General features: G+C 43.3%; 1 protein-coding gene across 2 annotated transcripts in view; it reads left to right on the top strand.

The window, feature by feature from the left end:
• Positions 1–22,160, top strand: part of LOC126281695 (acetylcholine receptor subunit alpha-L1) — a 601,659-nt gene that overhangs the window by 549,130 nt on the left and 30,369 nt on the right. For both annotated transcript variants that reach the window (XM_049980867.1, XM_049980868.1), the window contains exon 7: positions 4,477–4,923. In XM_049980867.1, the coding sequence (XP_049836824.1) occupies positions 4,477–4,923 (447 nt within the window). The remainder of the gene's footprint in view (positions 1–4,476; positions 4,924–22,160) is intronic.

Raw genomic sequence — 22,160 nt, 5'->3', positions numbered from 1 at the left:
TCAACGATGTTTTCTTTCAGTGCGGATGCACACTATTCCCTCTCTCTTACGGTGATCAGGAACTATGAATAAGGGGTTTAAGTGTGTCACGATGGCAGTAGTGCGTAACAGGCTGGGAACTTGAGTTGGAACGGGAGCAAGTTCAGATGGCTGAGGTAATAAGGCGATGGCCCGCGTCAAGTGGGAAAGGCAAGTTAAAGCCCTGATCCGACATAAATTTTCATCTGTTACCACTGACATATTTCAGTGCCCACTTACAGCTAGCGTCATTAAAAACTTTGAATGGTGGGGAGTAAAAGTATTGGTTTGCCGAATCTGCGAACAAAAGATAGTAAGTAAATGGCACATCAACTTTACAAACAAATACAATTTCTAATCCATAACCGCCAAAATGTGTAAAAATATGTATGCCTGCTTCCAGAATGTCCAAAGAAGATGCACAAAGCTTAAGAAAGGGAGCCAATAATAATTGGCTCTACCATCTGATGTGAAAGATGGCCATGCAAATAAATTCAGAAAAAATAGAACACCTTGAATGACTAGAGACAGGCCATTCATTTTCACGCAGCATATTCTACAGAAAGATTAGTATTTAAGACACTCTGCTAAGCATGTGTCCAGTTGCCTAGTAGCTACACGATCCGCCATGGGCTCTGATAACTTGTGCGATGCGTGATGGAATCAACGTGCATAAGGCGCGACTGGCGTCCTGTGGCAGATCCATCAATGCTGCGTTCACCTGGTTCCGAAGTTCGTCTGTGGTAGTTGGCATTGGGTCAGAGTGCTGCAACCGCCTTTCCACCGTATCCCACACATTTTCGATTGGTGGCAAGTCTGGTTAACTGGCGGGCCAGGGCAAAAGCTGACATCCTGTGACACCAAGAAGGCACGTGTCCTTGGAGCAACATGTGGTGGTGCACGACTTGGTAAAGGCGTCTGGGATGTTGTGCGGACCGGGGATTGCTACGGGTCACAGGATGTCATTCACGTAGGTCACACTGGACACAGTACCCTGGACACACACCAGCTGTGATGATGATGTTTGGTTTGTGGGGCGCTCAACTGGGCGGTCATCACCGCCCGTACAAAGTCACAATTTTTTCACACTTCAATGTTTTACGCAGTCGAATCTAGCCACAATCACGAATGATGATGGTGATGATGGAAGGATGAGGACAACACAAGCAGCCAGCGCCCATACAGGGAAAAATCCCCAACCTGGCCGGGAATCAAATCCGGGTCCCCGTGATACAGAGGCAGCAACACTCACGAGCGCACGAGCTGCGGACCACAGCAGCTGTGGTTTTTGCTTGTACCAAATAGCATCCCACACCATAAAGCTATGAGCTAGTCCTGTGCAAATTTAGTCAGAGAGATACCACTCCCCCTGTCTGCGGCCAACTGAAGTGCGGCCATAATTTTAAACAAACAGAACGTGGATTTGTCGGAAAACACTATCTGTCTCCAGTGTCGTCGTTCTATACGCCATTTCCATATAGCGTGTATCTGCACATTCGTTAGCAGTAGGCGGAGAAGTGGACGACACGCACGTAACCCGTGCCGTAATAAACGCGAACGGACCGACGCCCCCTGATACTGTGTGATGTGTTACACTTTCCCACTATCGCGCGAGAGCCGAGGAGGACGTAGATTCTCCTGCAATACCATTTGCATGAGATGTCGGTCTTCTCACAGGGTGGTGTGGGTAGTGCGACCCGACCCATTTTGTAGTGTTCTGTGGCCTTTCGTGAACCATTCGGCACACACCCAACACAGTGCTGAACGATTTTGTCCTACAAGAGCAGCATTTTGCCGGGTGGATGAGCGAGATGGTGCAGTGGTTAGCAAACTGGACACGCAATTGGGAGGACGACGGTTCAAACCTGCGTCTCGCCATCCTTATTTAGGTTTTCCGTGATTTCCCTAAACCGCTTCAGGCAACTTGCAGGGTAGTTCCTGTGAAAGGCCACTGTCGACTTCCTTCACCATCCTTCCCCAAACCGATAGGACCAATGGCCTCGCTGTTTGGTCCCATTCCCCAAATCAATCAGCCAACCAACTGAATGGATGCATAACATTATCTCATTACAATAATCTGCCCTCTGATTTGACGGTACGATTCGCACATACGTGTGCGAGGTATCTTGCACGTTTGTTCAAATAACACTGGTCGATTACCTAAGGTTCATAACGACAACGAGAGCTGCAGGCACTTTTAATCGGTAGGAATTGTTGCACCGCGATATACATGTTGACCTTGAAAGTGCAGACCAAAATGGTTCAAATGCTAATAATTTCTCAAGAACATACTAATGTGCTTGTTATTTGAATTATTTCCACTACGGTGCTCGCTAGAGTCTGAAAAGCATCCCATGTACAATATAGAACACATTTGTTTTCCCTGGAATCCGTTGTGTAGGCAACCTGCAAACGGGAATGGGAGTCAGGGTGACCAATTTTCTTTTCTTGTTTTTCCCTTTATTGTACTTTCAGTTCCCCATCTGGTGCGGGCTGGTAGCAGCATAGGCGCTGCTCCTCAGCCTGGAGACGTTACAGTTCTACAGGAGGAGATTTAAAACAATGAAAGGGAGAAACATGGTTGAACATAGGTATAAACAAGGGGGAACATAATGGTTCAAATGGCTCTAAGCACTATGGGGCTTAACATCTGAGGTTATCAGTCCTCTAGACTTAGATCTACTTAAACCTAACTAACCTAAGAACATCACACACATCCATGACCGAGGCAAGATTCGAACCCGCGACCGGAGGAGCAGCGCAGTTCTGGACTGCAGCGCCTAGTACAGCTCGGCCACAGCGGCCGGCGGGAACATAATCGAAGAAAGTATACAAAAAAGGGGTGACTGTAGAACGGAGATAAATAACAAAAATGTATTTCCCAAAAAAATCGACACATTGTGAGAATTCAAGGACATAAGTCCAAGTATGTCAGGAGCATAAAAAGTCACTGAACGATTGAAACAGCAATGTGATGGGGGGAGGGGGGCGGGGGGTAGCTTAGAAAAACCACAGACAGCAAAACTATACACAAGTCGAGCACACACAACACACTCGATAATGAATAAAAGTCTGGATGGATCTGCCAGGGGTGGGGATAGGAGGGAGGAGGGAGGGGGGACTGGAGGGGGGAAGGGATGGTATTAGAAGGGCGGAGGGAAGAGGGATTGGGGATGGAGTTGGAGATGCACTGTAGGGGCTGAGGAGGAAAAGAATGGGAGAGGAAAGCAGCCGAGGAGGGAATGCAAATACTCGAGGGGGGGGGGGGGGGGAGGAAAACCAGCTTACGGGGAAGGAGGGGGTAGGAAATAAGATCTGTGGACCATGGGCTGGGGGGGGGGGGACAAGGCCGGGCTACAGTTGGTAAAAAGGGTAGACGTCACAGCAAGCTTCATCATCCAGAAGGGGGAGGTAGCGTGACCAGTTTTTTGCTTTACTGCATTTCGATTCCCCTCAAGGGGGCGGGCTGGCAGCAGCTTAGTATGCCGCTCTTCAGCCTACAGACTTTTAAAAAGGTGAAGATAATATACAATAAAAACAGGCTATAAAATCGTAGACTTAAATGGTAACATGTCGGAAAAAATCGTGGAACTTAAAACATAGAACAAAGGGATGACGATGCTAATAAAATACATATGAAGGAGACAGGTAAAGTAATAGACAGACAATTAAAAAACATGGCGACAGTCTGGTTTCTGTTTGCAAAAGACATAAAATTCACACCCAGCGACAGCATGGTTTCTGTTCGCAACACTTGGAAAGACGAAACAACACTGAACATTCACTGGAACACTGCACTGAAAGGTTGGCAAATATGACATACCACAACCGATAGCAGGTGCGGGGAAACTGGACAGATGATGGGAAAATAAAAAAGGGGGGAAGGAGAGAAAAAGCGAAGGGGGCAGGGGGAAAGGAGCCAATGGGGGATGAGGACCCATAAGAGGGGTGGGTTGTGTTGGGCAGAGGTGATAGGTAATAGGGGAGGCAGAGGAGGGGAATACAAAAGGACTCGGGGGGGGGGGGGGGTGTAGGAAGAGGTAAGCTAGAGTGAAACACAGCATGGAAGGGCGGAAGAGGGAACTCAGGGAAAGAAAGGAGGAAAGGAGTGGGGTGAGGATCAGAGTTGATAGGAGGGATAAATGGAGGGAGAGAGGGCATCATCCGGGAGGGGGAGCTGATGGAAACCACCTTGGGAAAGGAGATGAAGGATGTAGAGATGGAGGGTAGAGGGGACACAACAGTGAAGGCGTGGCAGGGGGCGGGGACAGGAGATGAGAGGAGCAACAGTGGGGTGAGGGGGATGAAGGCGGCGGGAGGTGTACAGTATGCGGAGATGTTCGAGGAACAGAAGCAGAGTAATAAAGATACGTTTCCCCCGTTTCCTCACGAGCGCAGTGTTTGACGTGACTGTCGAGTGAGTGCGGGCTCTGACCGCTTGCGCGTGTCCGGCCGCAGGTGTTCATCCGGCGGCTGCCGAAGCTGCTGCTGATGCGCGTGCCCGAGCAGCTGCTGGCCGACCTGGCGAGCAAGCGGCTGCTGCGGCACGCGCACAACTCCAAGCTGAGCGCGGCGGCGGCGGCGGCGGTGGCGGCGGCGGCCGCCTCCTCGTCGGCCGCCTCGTCGCCCGACTCGCTGCGCCACCACCTGCACCAGCACCAGCACCAGCACCACCTGCAACTGCACCACCTGCAGCGGCCCGGCGGCTGCAACGGCCTGCACAGCGCCACCAACCGCTTCGGCGGCAGCGCCGGCGCCTTCGGCGGCCTGCCCTCCGTCGTCGGGCTCGACGGCTCCCTCAGCGACGTCGCCACGCGCAAGAAGTACCCCTTCGAGCTGGAGAAGGCCATCCACAACGTGCTCTTCATCCAGAACCACATGCAGCGCCAGGACGAGTTCGACGCCGTGAGTCACTGTGCGGCCGCGTGCTCGCTGAGTTTCCTAACAGAGCAAAGTGACCCCCTTGCACTGTCGAAGCATAAAACGACATTGGATACAATAAACCACATAGAGAACCCCTCACTTGTTTTCTCAAACTCCAACTTCTCGACAGCTTTTGCGATTTAAAGGTAATTGTTTCTGAAGAAATAGCCACGACAACAAAAAAATCATTTATTTAAAATGACCGGTTTCGGCACACACAGTAGGCAGTTTTCGGTTTGACTGCTCCATTTGCTGGAGCTGACGGCGTGCTGAGCAGCTGCATGTTCTCAAGATAATAGCTTACCGTCTTGACAACGCGCAGCAGCTCAGCACGTCCGCAGCTCCAGCAAATCGGGCAGTCTATCTGCGGATGGCATACTGTGTGTGCCGAAACCGGTCATTTTAAATAAATGATTTTTTTGTTATCGTGGCTATTTCTTCATAAGTAATTATCATACTTAAGTTCACAGAGACTCCAAGCAATGTTGGTTACAATCGGGATTAAGAGATACTACACAGCATTTGTTTTAAATTATACGTCTACTAGCTGTCTAGTTTCCAACTTTTCTGTGCATGGCAACGCGTTTCAGTGGTTTACTATGACATCTTCAGCCCCCTGACCGATGTGTAGGGAGATTCTATCTCGATTGTGATCAAATCAGGGGTCAGTCGATTTTTGCTGTAGTGATCACTTTAACATCATCTGTCGCGATGCTACAAAACTAGACGGCTGGAACCTCTTTAATTTGACATCCTGTGTCGAACAGCGTCTCTAGAAAGAGGGAAATACGAAGACTTCCTATTTGAGTCGGTTTCTTCGCCAGTCACAACAAATAACTTAATGGCACTGTACTGGTTCAAATGGTTTAAGTGTTTCAAATGGCTTTGAGCACTATGAGACAACATCTGAGGTCATCAGACCCCTAGAGCTTAGAAGTACTTAAATCTAACTAACCTACGGACATCACACACAACGATGCCCGAGGCAGGATTCGAACCTGTGACCGTAGCGGTCGCGCGGTTCCAGACTGAAGCGTCTAGAATCGCTCGGCCACACTGGCCGGCCGACACTGTATTCCAGAGTTAGGTTGTTTAATCTTTGCCCTTTCTCAAGTCGTTACAGCTCTTCTAATTTAACAGTTAAAGTCTCAAGTTTCCATTCCGTTGTTACAGCACTCAGTTTTAGTTGTATAACCAAAATCATTCAACAAATAAAACGCAATACAGCAATGGACTGCACCGACCGACAACAACAAACCTTAAACACCACTTTGCACATAATCTTTGCTTCTGTAAACATATTAAAAACCGGGAGAAGCCTATGTGTGGCTCACTGGCTCTGTCATAACAAAGCAGAGTGAGTGCTTTGATTGGAGCTATGCTATGAGCCAGATCAAGGAACGATACAATATACACTATTTAATTTTTGTTTTGTATGAGGCTCGGATTTAAGGGAAACGTGTAAGTCCCCACTCGAAATATCGAGTCCCTATCGTAGCAGCGAATCTAGAAATGATTAGTAGTTGCTAAATATAGGGTCCAACACGTACAACTGCAGATATTTATTTTGTAAACAGAATGGGTTACTGAGCACCATTACATCAAAATTTACGTCATTAGCGGAGTAATAGTTACTGCTGTTATTAGTAATATGTTTTTAGGTTGGTTAGTATGTACAAGCACAAATAGCAAGAGTAAGCCTATAATGCCTATTTTCCAATGGGCAGCGGGTCAGGTGTTGGACACAAGGAAGCAAAACGATTAGATGGAGAGAAGGAAAGATTAAACATACTAATGTGTCCACATATTAAGGTACCATATTTAAAATCTCTGTATTTATACCCGTTACACTCTGTATGTGTGAAATTTGATTTACATCCTAAACTCCTTCCCCCTTCTGTCTGACCATCTTCTTTTCCCCATCTCTCTGTCCATCGCCTCCTCCTCCAATGTTTCTCTACGCATCACCACCTCCCCCTGTATCTGTCCATCTCCTCATCCCCTATGCCTCTCAATATCTACCTCCTTCCTCGCTGTTCATCTCCTCCGTCCTCTTCTCCATGTCCATTGGCCTCTCCATCTGTCTATCTCCTTCACCCCCTCCATCCCCCTCTCTGACCTTGAGCCTTGTTTATTGAAATGAAAAAGCCAAACTTAGAATGGCAATTGAAGTCACATGAAACCAGTGGGTATAACGGTTATTATCGTTAGTTTAGAGTGCATGACTGAGACGTCCTGAGATGCTGGACCTGTAACGTTAATAGCTTCAATGCCGATATATTGCACAGTTTTAAAGTTTCATTTTCCGAATCAGTAGGACTACATAGCTTTGGACAATTGAGATTACATAGCTACAGCTTTATTGTTTTCTGCAAAAGCGATGGCGAGTGAGAAAACAGAAGAGCAAATTATTGTGCATACAATTTTTTAAAATAATGTAGAAAGAGAAAGAATATACAGAGTAAAGAAAAATTCACTCACTCGGACTTCGCAGCGCGATTCGTCACATACTGGCAACAGAAAAATGTCTTTCACAAAATTTAATCCTGCCCATATTTGCGGTAATGAATGGATGTTCGTGATAGGCAATCTCGCAATACTTTAATCACGTGTACGGTACGTGCCTCTGTCAGCATGCAGGACTACTGATGTGCAGTTGATGCAATGGCTACAGTTTTGGGTTTACATGCATCAGGTCGAAGGTACGATTCTGAGAGGAGACTTGTTTACTTTATTTGCCCATTTAATTCTGCGATATAATACTGTAGCATAAACCGTTTCTTAAGCCACACGTGTCCGAAATTACGTACATAGTATAGCGTTTTGCAACGTTTAACGTAACAAAAACGTGGTCAGGGAAGTCATTAATAGGCAGTTGAAACAAATGACTTGTAGGACAGAATAATTACAAAACGGATATTAATTTCGAGACGCTGAAGGTGATTGCACAGTTAAATAACTGAACATCTATTAGTCGTCTGTATTACATGCAGTAACCCTGCTCAGATGTAACACGTTAGCAAACAGTGACAGTAACACTTTCCCTGTTAATGATTGCTCGACTTGCTGGATGATACTGCTCTGGACTCTTCGCAACGTGGCTGCATCACAGATACAAGAGCAGCATGAACACGTGCTATCATTTCTTCCATATGTGTCGGCGGTGTAGTGTCCCCACAGCAAAACATCCACGGAATTTAGGTCACGTGAAAGTGGAGGCCATACAACTGGACCACCCCGTCCGAGCTATTTCCCTGGAAATGTTCTGTCTAAATAGCGTCGCAAATTAATTCCAGTGTATGGAGGTACACCATCATGTGAGAGCCATAACGTCTGTCGAGCATGAAGTGGAACGTCTTCCACTGCGTCAGACAAATAGCTGGAGAGGAATGCATGATGCCTCAGCGCAGTCAACCGGTAAAAAAACAACTAAGCACCCAACTCCTGTCTCCCAACATTCCGGCCCAGACACTGATGCGAAAGCGAACCTGATATCCGCGGGGGACGTGCGGGTTAACGTGACACCTGTAGTGGGCATTGCGCGTATTGAAGACACCCTCAAAAGTGAATGCTGCTTCATGCAATCATATTACAGTGTTTATGAAGTTAGCTTCATGTTGTTGCTGGAACCGTTTACAAGCTGCATCCGCAGACGGAGGTCTTCGGGAGGTAAGTGTTACGTTAAAGACTAATGATAGGGGTGCTTCCGAAGCCCATGCGGCACGTCAACGACGGTGCGTTGCGAAACACGCAGGCGGTTTGCTGCGTTACGAGTACGTTGCTCGGGTTCTTGGTGTGTGAGCCCCAGAATAATAGCTCTCTCAGTTGCTGGAGTCTACGGACGACCTCTGTCACGCGATGGTGGAAGAAGAAAACCTGTGTCCCGAAGGTGAAGCTCCAGACGGTGAAACACATTTTTATCTGTACGATGTCGACCATGATAATCACGAGCAGCAAGTCCATTTATCAGATGCAAAAAGTATTAGAAGCATATCCACAAATTCGTCGTTTGTGTGTGCCATGCAATGCCACCCTGTTTTAGAATAACACAAGAAGAAAATATGATATGATGTGTTTACGAATGTACATAAGTCTGTCACGGGGGTTTACACCACTAGCAAAAAAAAAAAAAAAAAAAAAAAAAAAAAAAAAAAAAAAAAAAAAAAAAAAAAAAAAAAATGGTTCAAATGGCTCTGAGCACTATGGGCCTCAACATCTGTGGGCATAAGTCCTCTAGAAGTTAGAACTACTTAAACCTAACCAACCTAAGGACATCACACACATCCATGCTCGAGGCAGGATTCGAACCTGCGACCGTAGCAGTCATGCGGTTCCTGACTGAGCGCCTAGAACCGCTAGATCACTGCGGCCGGCTACTCCACTAGCAACTAGTCCCTGTTTGATAAGCAGCGCATACAGTACAAACACCTCATCAATAGCAGCGTCCTGTTTCATTTAACGCGCCTCACCTCTCGCTTTTTTTTTCTGCTTGACTCATCCCAACACAGCTAATTATGGAACGTTCGTTTTCGAATTACAGTCTTTCCCTAACGGTAATGGACGTCATGGTTTCACATCTCCATTGATGATAATAATAATACACTGATTGCGCCAAAATGGCATAGATATACGTATTCAAATACAGAGTTACGTAAACAGGCAGAATATGGTGCTGCGTTCGGCAACGCTTATGTAATACTGCAAGTGCCTGGTGCAGTTGTTAAGTCGGTTACTGCTGCTACAATGGCAAGTTATCAAGATTTAAGTGTGTTTGAACGTGGTGTTTTATTCGGCGCACGAGCGATGGGACACAGTATTTCCGAGGTAGCGACGAAGCGGGGTTTTCCCGTACGACCATGTCACAAGTGTACCGTGAATATAGAGGAATCCGGTAAAACATCAAATCTCTCACACCGCTGCGGCCGAAAAAAGATCCTGGAAGAACTGGACCAACGACGATTGAAGAGAATCGTTCAACGTGACAGAAGTGCAACCCTTCCGCAAATTGTTGCAAATTTCAACGCTACGACATCAACAAGCGTCAGCGTGCGAACTATTCAACGAAACATCATCGATATGGACTTTCGGAGCCTAAGGCCTATTCGCGTACCCTTGATGACTGAGCGACATAAAACTTTACGCCTCGCCTGGGCTCGTCAACACCGACTAAGGACTGTTGATGACTGTAAATATGTTCCCTGGTCGGACAAGTCTCGTTTCAAATTGTTTTTTGGATTTGTGGGGCGTTTCAAATTCTATCGAGCGGATGGACGTGTATGGAACTACTTCAGACATTACTCGAGTCTATGGTACTTCGTGTTGCGGCACCTCTGCTTACTCGCAGGGGCGCTACAAGATATTAGGCAAGTGTACCATTTTCTTTGGCTCTTCAGTGTAATAATAATGCGCGGACATAATTAGTAAACAGCATGCACTTATCAGACTCGGTGTTAAAAGGCATCCTTAGTGATTCCATGGTGATAATACATGCAAATGGTGACCGGGTTTGGAAATTATTTGCAAAGCACGTTGCTAGCCCACGGGTGACGTAAGGCCCTTACAAAATATAATGGACCTGAAAGTTGGAGGATTCATAGTTGGCACTAATCGATGGGACCACTGGGGGACGGTATACAGAAAACAAATTTGGAATCTAGTGGATGCAAAAGGCTTCTTTAAAAGATGACGATGAAAACCGTTGTATTTCCATTTCTGTGGTATGGAAGATGTATGAGATAACAGTGTTGCCAGACTGCCAATCTTTAATGTCCATTTACTGCCTGAAATATGTGCAGTATGAAATTCTGTGACGGACATTTTTCTGTTGTTAGTATGTGAGGAATAGCGATGTGAAGTTGGAATAGCGCATGTTTTTCTTCACCCCGATTGTGGGAGAAACAATTTGTTCATAAATGGTTCAAATGGTTCTGAGCACTATGGGACTTAACATCTGAGGTCATCAGTCGCCTAGAACTTTTAACTACTTAAACCTAACTAACCTAAGGACTTCACACACATCCATGCCCTAGGCAGGATTCGAACCTGCGACCGTAGCAGTCGCGCGGTTCCGGACGGTGCGCTTAGAACCGCTAGACCACCGCGGCCGGCAAACAATTTGTCTTAAGGATTTACGTGACCTGCTACCGTAGTTAAAACTGATTGCAAGAAACAAATAATACCGCATACTTTCACAGCACAGTATTTGCTTTCTTGCATTCGTTTTTAAGAGAAAATCTTCACATTGTAGAGGATCTAGTAAAAATTTCGCTCAAGAGCTTTTCGAGATTTTTGCTAATTACGTTTCCCACACACACACACACACACACACACACACACACACACACACACACACACACACACAAAACGTAGTGTGTATTAAGAAATCAGAAAAATAAAAACTAGAGCCTCTGCTAATCCGGATGTTTATTGGAGTATTCTGAAAAAATCTGAAGTAAACAGATGAATTACTTTTGAGAGAATGTTTGAGAAAGTTTCGTCTTTATATTTTAGTATAGACAGAAACATATATTCTTGCATATGTAAAAAAGAAATATACAGCCTATATGTGCATAAATGTTTATGAGAACAACGTGTAAAAATCTGAATTAAGTGGATCAACAACTTTTCGAGTTTATTGAAACAACGTAACAAAATAGAGTCTATTGCATTCAGAATGTTTATTACCGGACCTTTTAGACATATGAGGTAAATCTGTGAAGTACTAACTGAGAATTTTGGAAACAACATTAAACAACAGAGCGTCTTTATCGCCGATTGTTAGCAGGATAGTAATTGTATAACTCATCGACACCTAAATCGCTTGAAAATAGCCTGTCAGACCGAGATTGGCCAGTCTTGTAAGGTATAATGAATTGAACTGTTCGGAAAAAATAGTCGAGGTGGAATGCTTCAAAACGTCCTATAACAAATACAATATACGGCTGTGGTGCCCAGCATGAAGAAAATGATCGACACAGGGTGAACATTAATAAAACCGACGAACTGCAGAGGCAAATTCCTGACTGGAAATGGAGGAAAAAGTTCTTATGAACAGTGTCTGGAAATGGACGGTGTTCATACAACGACAACAAATCGTCTCGGAACACAAAACACATAATAGTAATTGGGCGTACACTAAGATGGCGGACCACTTGCCTGGGGATTATCCTAGTGCACGTTTCAATATCCCGTAGAACCTTGCCCTGCGAGTCTGGTGCACGCCCAGTTCGCTGCCTCCATGCACGTTCGTCTCTCCGAAAGGATCCATTATCACACAAACGCCCAGATAAGGCTTGAAATATTGTGGTGTCTGTGAGGGTACTGGTTTTGTCCTTGTTGTTTTTCGACCGTTTCCATGTGATTGGCGTGCACAAACACCATCTCGGCTCGTTGCCGACTTGAAAACCGGACCAGTCTAATGATTACAGTACTCTGCGTCCATTACATAGCCTGAAACACACGAGAGACACGTGGTCAGAGGAAGTGTCATTCGTCAGCGCCATGTGCCATGACAACGATGCATTTCTGGACAAATGTTCGTAGGAGCGTTTTCCCTCCATTCCCAGCCAGGAATGCGTCCCTATAGTTTCTCGGTTTTATTAATGTTTGTCCTGTGTAGTATAATTCGACGTCTCAGCAAGACTCTTGAGCACATATAAGAAATATAATTTTAAACATCTGGGCCCTTCAATAAATAATTCCACAATTTTTATACAGCCATTAATATACATAACGGACAAAATAAAGCGACCAGGAAAAATGTTTCATGGACGTTAAGATAAGCAACTCACCTTACATCGTCTGCCACGGTCACTGATGATATAATTTGGTTTGGTCGGTCTTGCTTGTAATATTTTTCTGTCCAGTTTTATTTCGGCAACACTCATAATAGCAAAACACCAGTTTAGGTGCTTCAAATTTGATGTTTGTTCTGCCCGTGTGCGAAGTTTAGAACAAATCCAACATACGGCAGAGCCGTAGTGAACCCTCATAATGGCGTCTACGTAAGAGGTGCGACAATAAAGTAATGGGACGAATGTGAAAAAAAAATGTTGCTTACCGTTTTACTCAAGTTTAGTGTTGTCTCCTTCAACGTAGTTCCCTTCCGATTGCACACACTTTTCCAACGCTTCTGCCACTGATGGTAACATTTGTCGAACTCATCTTCTGTAATATCCTCCAAGTCCTTCGTCACAGGTTTTTGGACATCTTGTGTTATTTGAAAATGGTGTTCCTGGACCGCCGTTTTGACTCTTGGAAATAGAAAAAAAGTCACAGAGATATATCTGGTGTATAAGTTATCTGTGGTAGTACTGAAATTTGTTTTGAGGTTAAAAATTGCTGTACTGACAGAGCAGTATGGGGTGGCGCATTATTGTGATGCAGAATACCTTTGTCAGCAATGTTGTCACGGACACGAAGAATTCTTTTACGAAGTCTTTCTAAAATTTCTTTATAGTAATATTGTTTAACTGTTTGTCCAGGAGGCACCCACTCTTTATGAACAATTCCCTTGGAATCAAAGAAGCACACAAGCATGCATTTCACTTTTGACTTTGACATGCGACCTTTTTTTGGTCTGGGTGATCCCTTTGAACACCATTGCGGACATTGGCGTTTTGTCTCTAGATCGTACTGAAAAAACCAACTTTCATCACCAGTGATAAAACAACTCAACAATTCTGGATTGATTTCCGTTTGTTCTAACAGATCGGCTCCCACATTTTTCCGTGTTTCTCGCTGTTGTGGAGTGAGATTTTTGGGGACCGTTTTTGCACAAATCTTTCTCATACCACGATCTTCAGTTATTATGAGACGAACCGTTTCTCGATTGATGTTCAGTTCTTCTGCAATAATTTTCGTGGATAATCTTCGATAGGATCGTACGAATTCACGCACGCTGACCAAGTTGACATCCGTCCGTGAGGTTGATGGTCTTCATCTTCAATATTCGTTCTGCCGTCACTAAACATTTTATGTCAACGAAAACCCGTCTAAAGCTTACCGTAAGTTGTCGTCGCGTTTTCACCCAATTTCACGCAATAAGAAATGGCATACTGTTGCGCAATATTATGCGGTTCCATTTCCATGACAAGATACATAAGCACTTGTTAATTTATTACAGCACAACTCACGACTGAGTAGTTGCATCGAAAAGCGACTTGTAGTAAAAGCAGCTTATAGACCAAGGTCAAAGATATTGTGCCTACACAAGCCTGCAGGGTTGCCACATCTTACTAAGAAAATCAGTCCCATTACTTTATTGTCGCACCTCGTAAGACACCCATTACAAGCAAGGTGTTGTAACTCAGTTCTCTGCTATGGAAGTGGGAACCATGGTGAACATCTATAAACTTTGTCTGCTATGTATGCCGTTGAGCAGCTGATAGGGGTGCTGTTGTCCCGTCCTTGCAAATCACACAGATTTCATTATACTTGCAACTTAATACATTATAATTAGGAAGTTGGCTAGACACCTCTACAGTTACAGGTGAACACTGGATGTGCAATGACTGAGATATCCATATGCGGGCTAAAGGTGGGTCCCATGAATGCTGACTTCAGACAAAGAAATTACATTTCATTTGCACTGTCTGAGCGGTTTGAGATCAATAGAGAAACGTTTTTGCTATGAATCGTATGAACAGATGCAGCTGACGAAGTCGGAGCTGGAAACGAAAAGGTAGTCGCTGGAGTGACACCACCTGCAGTCTGCAAAGCAGAAGAAATTCCAGCTCCGTCTGCTGACGAAGTCGTGATGCCAGTCTTTTGGTTGTGTTGCTCGAGTCGTCAGGCATTATGTCATGACTCTAAGGAAAATCAGGAGCAGTTTCTTAGAAGTCAGTCTCACAAGAATCCAATACAGACTTCACACTATGCGGCAAAATACGCCGGAACAAAAGTCTCAAGACTCGAAAACACATCACCAAACTGGTTTGTACATCGTTTGCTCATCCGATATATAGGCCATATGACCCACTTACGGGTCTCTGCGTGTATTATACTTTAAAGCGGATGAGAGCGTAATTAATGCAATGAAAACGTGGCTACAAACGCAGGACACCTGTTTTTACTAACAGTGATTACTTGCACTTAGATAACGTTGATGCAGGTCATAGAACGAAATGGAGACTATGTTAGGAAATAGTCGCTCGTATAAGTAGGGTCCAGTGCATTGTAAATCAATATCAATATAATATTACAGTTTTCTCATAGTAAAATTTGACGCGTTATTCTAAGAGAATTATATATAAAAGCTATATATTATCCAAGCTTTACACGATAGCGTTACGGTTACACATGTCAGCAAACAGAAACAGATGGATGACCAGACGTATGAGCGGCTGACTTACGTCGTTGCACCAAAAAAGTTGTAAAGGCTTTCGTGCCCACTTGTTGACAAACTGTTGGCTTCGGTCTTGGGTTCTTCAGCCGATGTTTGTTGATGATTTCTCTGACGTTTTGCCAGCACGAGCGACTGGCATTGTCAAAGCCTCAGCCACCTCCAGCAATGGACAGTGAAGTTTTGTAAGTATGCCAGCCACTCGTGCTGGCAAGCTGACAGAAAAATTATCAAACAAAGCTCGACCGAGGAACCCGAGACAAATGCCAACATGGTGCGTGTCATCGGTGCATCTGTTTGGGCAGACGAAAAATATTTTCATGTACAACCACTCCTTTACAGCCGTCGCAGAGCGGGGATGCGTGCAAATGAATATTCTGTAGATGATTCCCGTAACAGCAGCGGTTGAAGCTGAAACGCTTGATAGTATTCTTGACTCATCTGGAGCATTTATGTTTCTCGTAGCACAAGTTAGAAATCAGCACCAGGTACACTATGACATAATCCTTGACTTTCTCTCTGGAGAACTCTTGTCATTCTGTGTTCCGCTTTTGTCTGATTGTTAATTTGATAACTATTAAAACGTCTGTAGCTGGTAATTACACATTCTCGCCGTCCCCGTCATAGAAGACTGCCTTGGCTAGCTTGTCTACCGTTCTGTTGCAAGCAGTGTCACAGTGTGGTTTTACCGGGCACATTGTAACCTCCCGATTACCAGTTGTAATCTGTAACATCAGATTCTTTCTGTCGTTTCTCATTTGTAGTTTGCCAGCATTTTTTCATCTCTTCAGGCCGCCTTACTGGAGTTGTGCAGCTGTAGTCGGATAATCGGGCTGCCGCTTTATGGCCTTCTAACCTCGTTGACTTTCTTGTATGAGTGGTCTTAGATAAGGAAACTTGTTTCGATACGCATGTCGAAACCCACTGCTCTATGTGGGCAATGAAAGTGAAAGTACATAATCACACATACGAGTTTAATCAACAAGATAACGATGCTATTTGGTGACAATCAAGTTTTAATCTCGAAAAGTGAAGATACACTGCAGAGATGCCTATGAACTACACAGAATATGTGACATATTTATCTCGTCACTGTCAACAAGAAACAAAAACCATGACTTTCTTCGGGAAACAGCTAGCTGGACAGAAACAGTAACAGAAAATAATATCATTAAAAAAAATTGAAAGTTCGTTTACCAAAAGTATACCATCAGAATATTACTTCAAAATAAAACAGGAAGAAAAATGTATTTAAATTTTATGAAGTTATGTCGGCCCCAACATTTTAGAACGGGAGTGAATCTTGGATAATAGAAAAAAGATAAAATAAGAATACAGGTCAATAAAACACAATTCCTCAGGAACATAGCACGATAAAACTCAGTTATAAAAGAAATGTAGATATTGGGAAGGAATGAAATATATTTCGTTTACTTGAAAAGGCTGAAGAAAGTAGGTAAAATGGATATCACCTGTGTTGCGAATGGAGTAGTCAAGGTAAGTAAGACATTGTTGGCCATATATCTTGCAAGGAAAAAGACACATTGGAGGACTAATAAGAAGACGGAAGAAACAAATCTACTTGCAGCATGCCGAACAAGGCCTAACCTAAACAGAAGACGGAAGAAGAAGAAGATGATGATGTCATTTGCTATAATTACTGCAGAATATAGATGATCGTCTTGGAAGAGACCATGCACCAATAGATACTGACTTCTAACCTCCGAACCATCCATCAATTTAATAAATTTAAATATTCTGTAATGATAAGTATACCATTGTATACATAGTTGAATGGTAAAACAGGTCGACGCTTGCCTCAGATAAGATCAGTCCAGATTCCGGAAAAATATAGCAACACATGAGGTAATACCCACAGCACAACGTATGTTAGAGACTAGGTTTGAATTGATAAAAGGTACATTTATGATAGTTGTAGAAGTGGGGAAAACTTTCGACGAAGCTGAATCGACAACACTCTTTGAAATTCTGAAGAGACAAGTAATGAAATACAGGGAGCGAAAGACTTTATATAATTTGCAGATAAACAACACTGAAGATACAACAATCGAAGGACAAGAAAGGGAAGAGGTAGTTGAAAAGGGAGTGAAACAACATTGTAGTTTATTCCAAATGTTACTACGTTTATACACTGAGAATACTGTGGAGAAAACCAAGAATAAATTTGTAAAGGGAATTAAAGTTCTGGAAGAAAAAATAAAAACCTTTTAGTTACCTGATGACATTGTTGTTGTGTCAGTGACTGCAAATGACCTGGTAGACAGTTTAATGCAGTGCATAGCTTTTTTAAAAGAGATTGTACAATGAACATTGACAAAAGTAAAAGAAGGCAATGAAATACAGTTGAATTAAATCAGATGACGGTAATGGAACTAGATTACGAAATTTTGTAAATTTGTGGTAAGTTCTTATGGGACCAAACTACTGACGTCATCGGTCCCTAAGCTTACACACTACTTAATCTAACTTACATTAACGACAACACACACACCCATGCCCGAGGGAGCACTAGAACCTCCGACGGGGGAGGGTGAGCGAACCGTGACAAGACGCCCCTAGACCACGCGGCTACTCCGCCCAGCCTAGATTACGAACTGAGACGAACCAAATGAGTTTTACAATATGGATAGCAATAAACTGGTTGTGACCGAAGTACAGAGGATACAGTATACAGACTGGCTATAGCAAGGAATGTACCCTGAAAAATGGAAATTTGTTAACATCTAATAATGTTAAGAACTCTTTTCTGAAGGTATTTGCCTGCAGTGTAATCTTCTACAGAAATCCAACGTGAAGACAATTATTCCAGGAATAGAAAAGAAGCTGTCTGAATGTGGTTGTGTAGAACAGTACTGAAGATTAACTTGGCAGTCCGAATCACTAGCGAGGAGATACTGAACGGAAAAATGAAATTTGCGACACGACTTAACTGAAAGGAGAGATTGGTTCATAGTACATTTCTTGTCTCAACAAGAGATATCAACTTGGTCATGCAGGAAAGTGTATAATGTGTGTGTGTGTCGGGGGGGGGGGGGGGGGAGGGGTGGGGAGGGGGGGTAAAATATTTGACGGAGGCCAAGGCTCGAGTAAAGTAAGCAAGTTGGGTTGCATGTAGGTTGGAGTAGCTACGTAGAGATAATTGTACAGGATAGATAAGCGTCAAGAGTAGCATCAGGCCAGTTACAGGACTGATGCCTAGAACAACGACATACATGGTTCGTAAATATAACATTTTTATAACCTCAGAACACATAACCATGCGGATCAAGCCGTCCCTTAATCCTCTGGTGCGTTTTCATCTATTTTAACCCTCCGGTCCGACTGCACTTATATCTTTAGCATGTAATATTTCGTCAGACGTTAATCCGTAATGTTAAAATGTAGAAAGTAACTGGATTGCGTTTAATGATATCCTCACGGCCGACATTCCTTGCATGTGTTTTATGCCGACGACGTATTCACAAAACCTGTACCGGTGCTTAAGTTTGAGGACTTCGTAAGCACTCGCTATCTTCAAACGACGCACAGTGATGATGATATTCGAAAGACACATCACCACCGTGTGAAGATCGTGTCTTCTATGAACTAAACTAGCTATTAGCTCTACGCCCATAACAAGGACGATATTCATCGTACCATGTCCATGTGCAAGTGTCAATGAGTTATGGCGTAACAACGTTGTGTATTTTGAGTTCTGGTTTTTTTTTTTTTTTTTTTTTTTTTTTGTACTTCATGTCGGTGCTGTGCGATCATTCTTAGGAAGCCGACAAGACTTCAGTTTGTCCCGAAATATGGTGCATCATTTTGCAGATGGTAGCTGAAGATGAGAACAAAATTCAGATAAAGAAAATGTTTCGAGGAAATGGGGAGTAATTAAAAACGCTGTTTTTCATCAGCCATTCTTAAGACTTGTTCATTCTTAATTCGTTCTGTTTAGCTTCTCTTCTCCGTCCTTCTACATACTAGCATTTCGAATTTCTTCACCTATTACTCATCTTCTTTCCTTAACATCCGTGTTTCTACACCATGCAAAACCACACTCAACAGAAAACATTTAAACAGTTCCTCAGTAGCTCCTGCTTCCCTTCGAATGCTTGCTGAGGCATTGGAATTCTGGTATTAATTTCTTGAGCTCATATCATTTCCTCCTACATTAAGGTTCGCAGTATCTGCAGTTGTTTACTTGTTCATCTGTGTGCTGATGTCATCTTACTACTAAGTTCTTGTCCACTGTTTCAATGAACAAAATCCTGATTACTTTACCAATCAAGAGGAAAGCACTAATAACAGCCTAGTATAACGCTGACAAGAGAGTGAATATATCGAGCGTGAGGAATGATGTGTTTAGGACTCTCACACTGAGATATGCATAGAGACATTAGAAGAGGAGTGGTGGAATACCAGCATTGTATAGCCCGTTACCCAGAAACAGCTCTTACATCCATGAAATGTGTTAGTCTTTGCAAATATGTACAATCATCAGCTGTATAATGGAATGACGACAACCCAAAATATATGCCTGACCCGTTGATGACATACGGAAGTTTGGGTGTGGCGGTGGAGTGTGTTCGAGTAGCCTATGGGAAGGTGACCTTTCCCCATAAGCGGGAAACCGGCGTCGAGTCACGGTGCAGCACAAATATTCATTGCCGTCATTCCAGTATACAGCTGATGGTTGTCTATATTCGCAACAGTGAATTCATTTCATGTATTTCATAACAGCTGTAATCGACACATTCCCTGTTCCATCGGACATGCATGCGTGCATCGTAGTTTTAAACAACACGGGCACTACAAAATCGTATAACTCTTAAATCGTTGATAGTATCCTTGTTTAGGAGATAAAGTATGTAATGACTCGGCAAAAGATTGTGTAAGTGGGTTGTGTCTTCTAGAATGAGTAATGGATGATGGATGGGGGCACAGAGCTACCGAAGTAATTCTATATATTTTGGTTAGAACTGAAATCTCATATTGGAGCGCATCTTTGTAGAGTATCTCTGAGGCGGACCATCCATCACCTCGCTGTCGGTAAACGATAATGCGTAAGCTAAACTTGAAACTTGATGATCTGTGTCGTTACGTATATGATGAGTCGAAATCTTACGAAGACGTGCAAGGTAATGTCTCGACAGAATTTTCCGCAGAGATGTATTCAGATGGGTAATATATGAGGGTATCTTTTGTAGAAGACACCTGCGTTCTTCTCTAGTGGTGATGGAATACTGAGAGATAAACAGAGTCACTCTCCTGGCCTGTTCAGTTGACTACATAACAAATTCAGATCATCTAATAATGACTTACTATGACGTGGAAACTCCTCATGGTACTGTGTGAGAATCCCGAGGCTCATGAACACAGTGGGAGAATTTAGTTAACTGGCGATCTCTTGGATTTACCTCAAGCATTATGGCCACTCCGTGTATTTGTAATTCATTTCTGGTATAGTCCATCCCAGACAAGTAACGGGTATTTTTTAAAATCATTAATATATTGCACATGTTCCAATTACTGTAACGGAAAACAACTTTCGTAAAGCTATCTCTCAAATATTTACTAGCTTTCGAATTAAAATTCGGTAAATTCCTTTATTTTCCGACACCAACAATTTCTTTGCCTTGTAATTCAAGAATCTTATATCGGACGTCAATGAACTACGATTCATTGTGAAGTTGACTGTCTATTATTGATGAACATGTGTAATAATAACTTTTTTCGGGCATTAAGCGTAGACAGAGTATTCACAAAGAATGTAATGACATAGATTTGAATATCTTTTTATTACAAATTGATTTCAATTTTCAGTTTTATGTAACACCTTGTCTGGAACTTGGAAGAAAATTATTGAATAATAAACATTTTAGTACACGCTGTTCTGAGTTTGTGATGGGCCACCGTGAAACATAAATATCAAGCTATCACCAACGGCCTCGTCAAGATTCGTGGGTTCTGCCGCTGCTTCTGTTCGTACTTGCTCTTGATTTTTCTACAGCTCTGCACTGATAATAAACATAGAAAGGGTTACAAATTTTGGTTTTAATTCCAATGCTAAATACTATGGAATAATTTTTATTCCGTTTAAAATTGTGTATCTCGTAAAAAATATGAAACATGATTAAAATTACATTAAATTTACCATCTAAAAACATCACAAAGATACCACTTCAAGCTACACAGTATTACCTTCATTCCGAATTTTATTTGACAATTCTACGTTGAACAGTTTCTGAGTTATGAGTTTCAGAATCGTGTCTTTTCGTTAAACTAAGGTAATTTTAACCTTTAGCACTGGCTTATCACCATTGCGAGTTTGCAGATGGTATTATCTGAACGCCTACTTTACATGACAGAAAACTTAATCTCCATAAAAAAGTGTTTGGTTGATTTGGAGGAGGGGACGAAACAGCGAGGTCATCGGTCCCATCCGAATAGGGAAGGATGGGAAAGGAAGTCGGCCGTGCCGTTTCAAAGAAACCATCACAGCATCCGTCTGAAGCGATTTACGGAAATCGCGGTAAACCTAAATCATGGTAGCCAAACGCGTGTTTTGAAACGTCGTCCTCCCGAATGCTACCCCAGTGTGGTAACCACTGCCTCACCTCTCTCGGATCCTAGGTTTCCTGCTGTACGAAGTCAAATGGACTATCCCGAATATGAAGAATGTGTGTTATCTGCATAATAGTCTGTAGCCGATGGCGACCTCGAAATATACAGCGCACCGAACCGCTGCTGACAGTTTTCCTAAAATTTCTAAATGTACGAAACCTCCTTATGGACATCCTTATGTAATGTGCATTTGTTCAGCAGATGTCACTAGAGGCAGACCTGTCAGTACAAAAGGAGGCGAGGAGAATTG

The sequence above is a fragment of the Schistocerca gregaria genome, chromosome 7 (assembly GCF_023897955.1).
Source record: "Schistocerca gregaria isolate iqSchGreg1 chromosome 7, iqSchGreg1.2, whole genome shotgun sequence".
Lineage (NCBI taxonomy): Eukaryota > Metazoa > Arthropoda > Insecta > Orthoptera > Acrididae > Schistocerca > Schistocerca gregaria.
The sequence above is the reverse complement of the archived record's forward strand: the minus strand, read 5'-3'. Positions and strand labels throughout refer to the sequence as shown.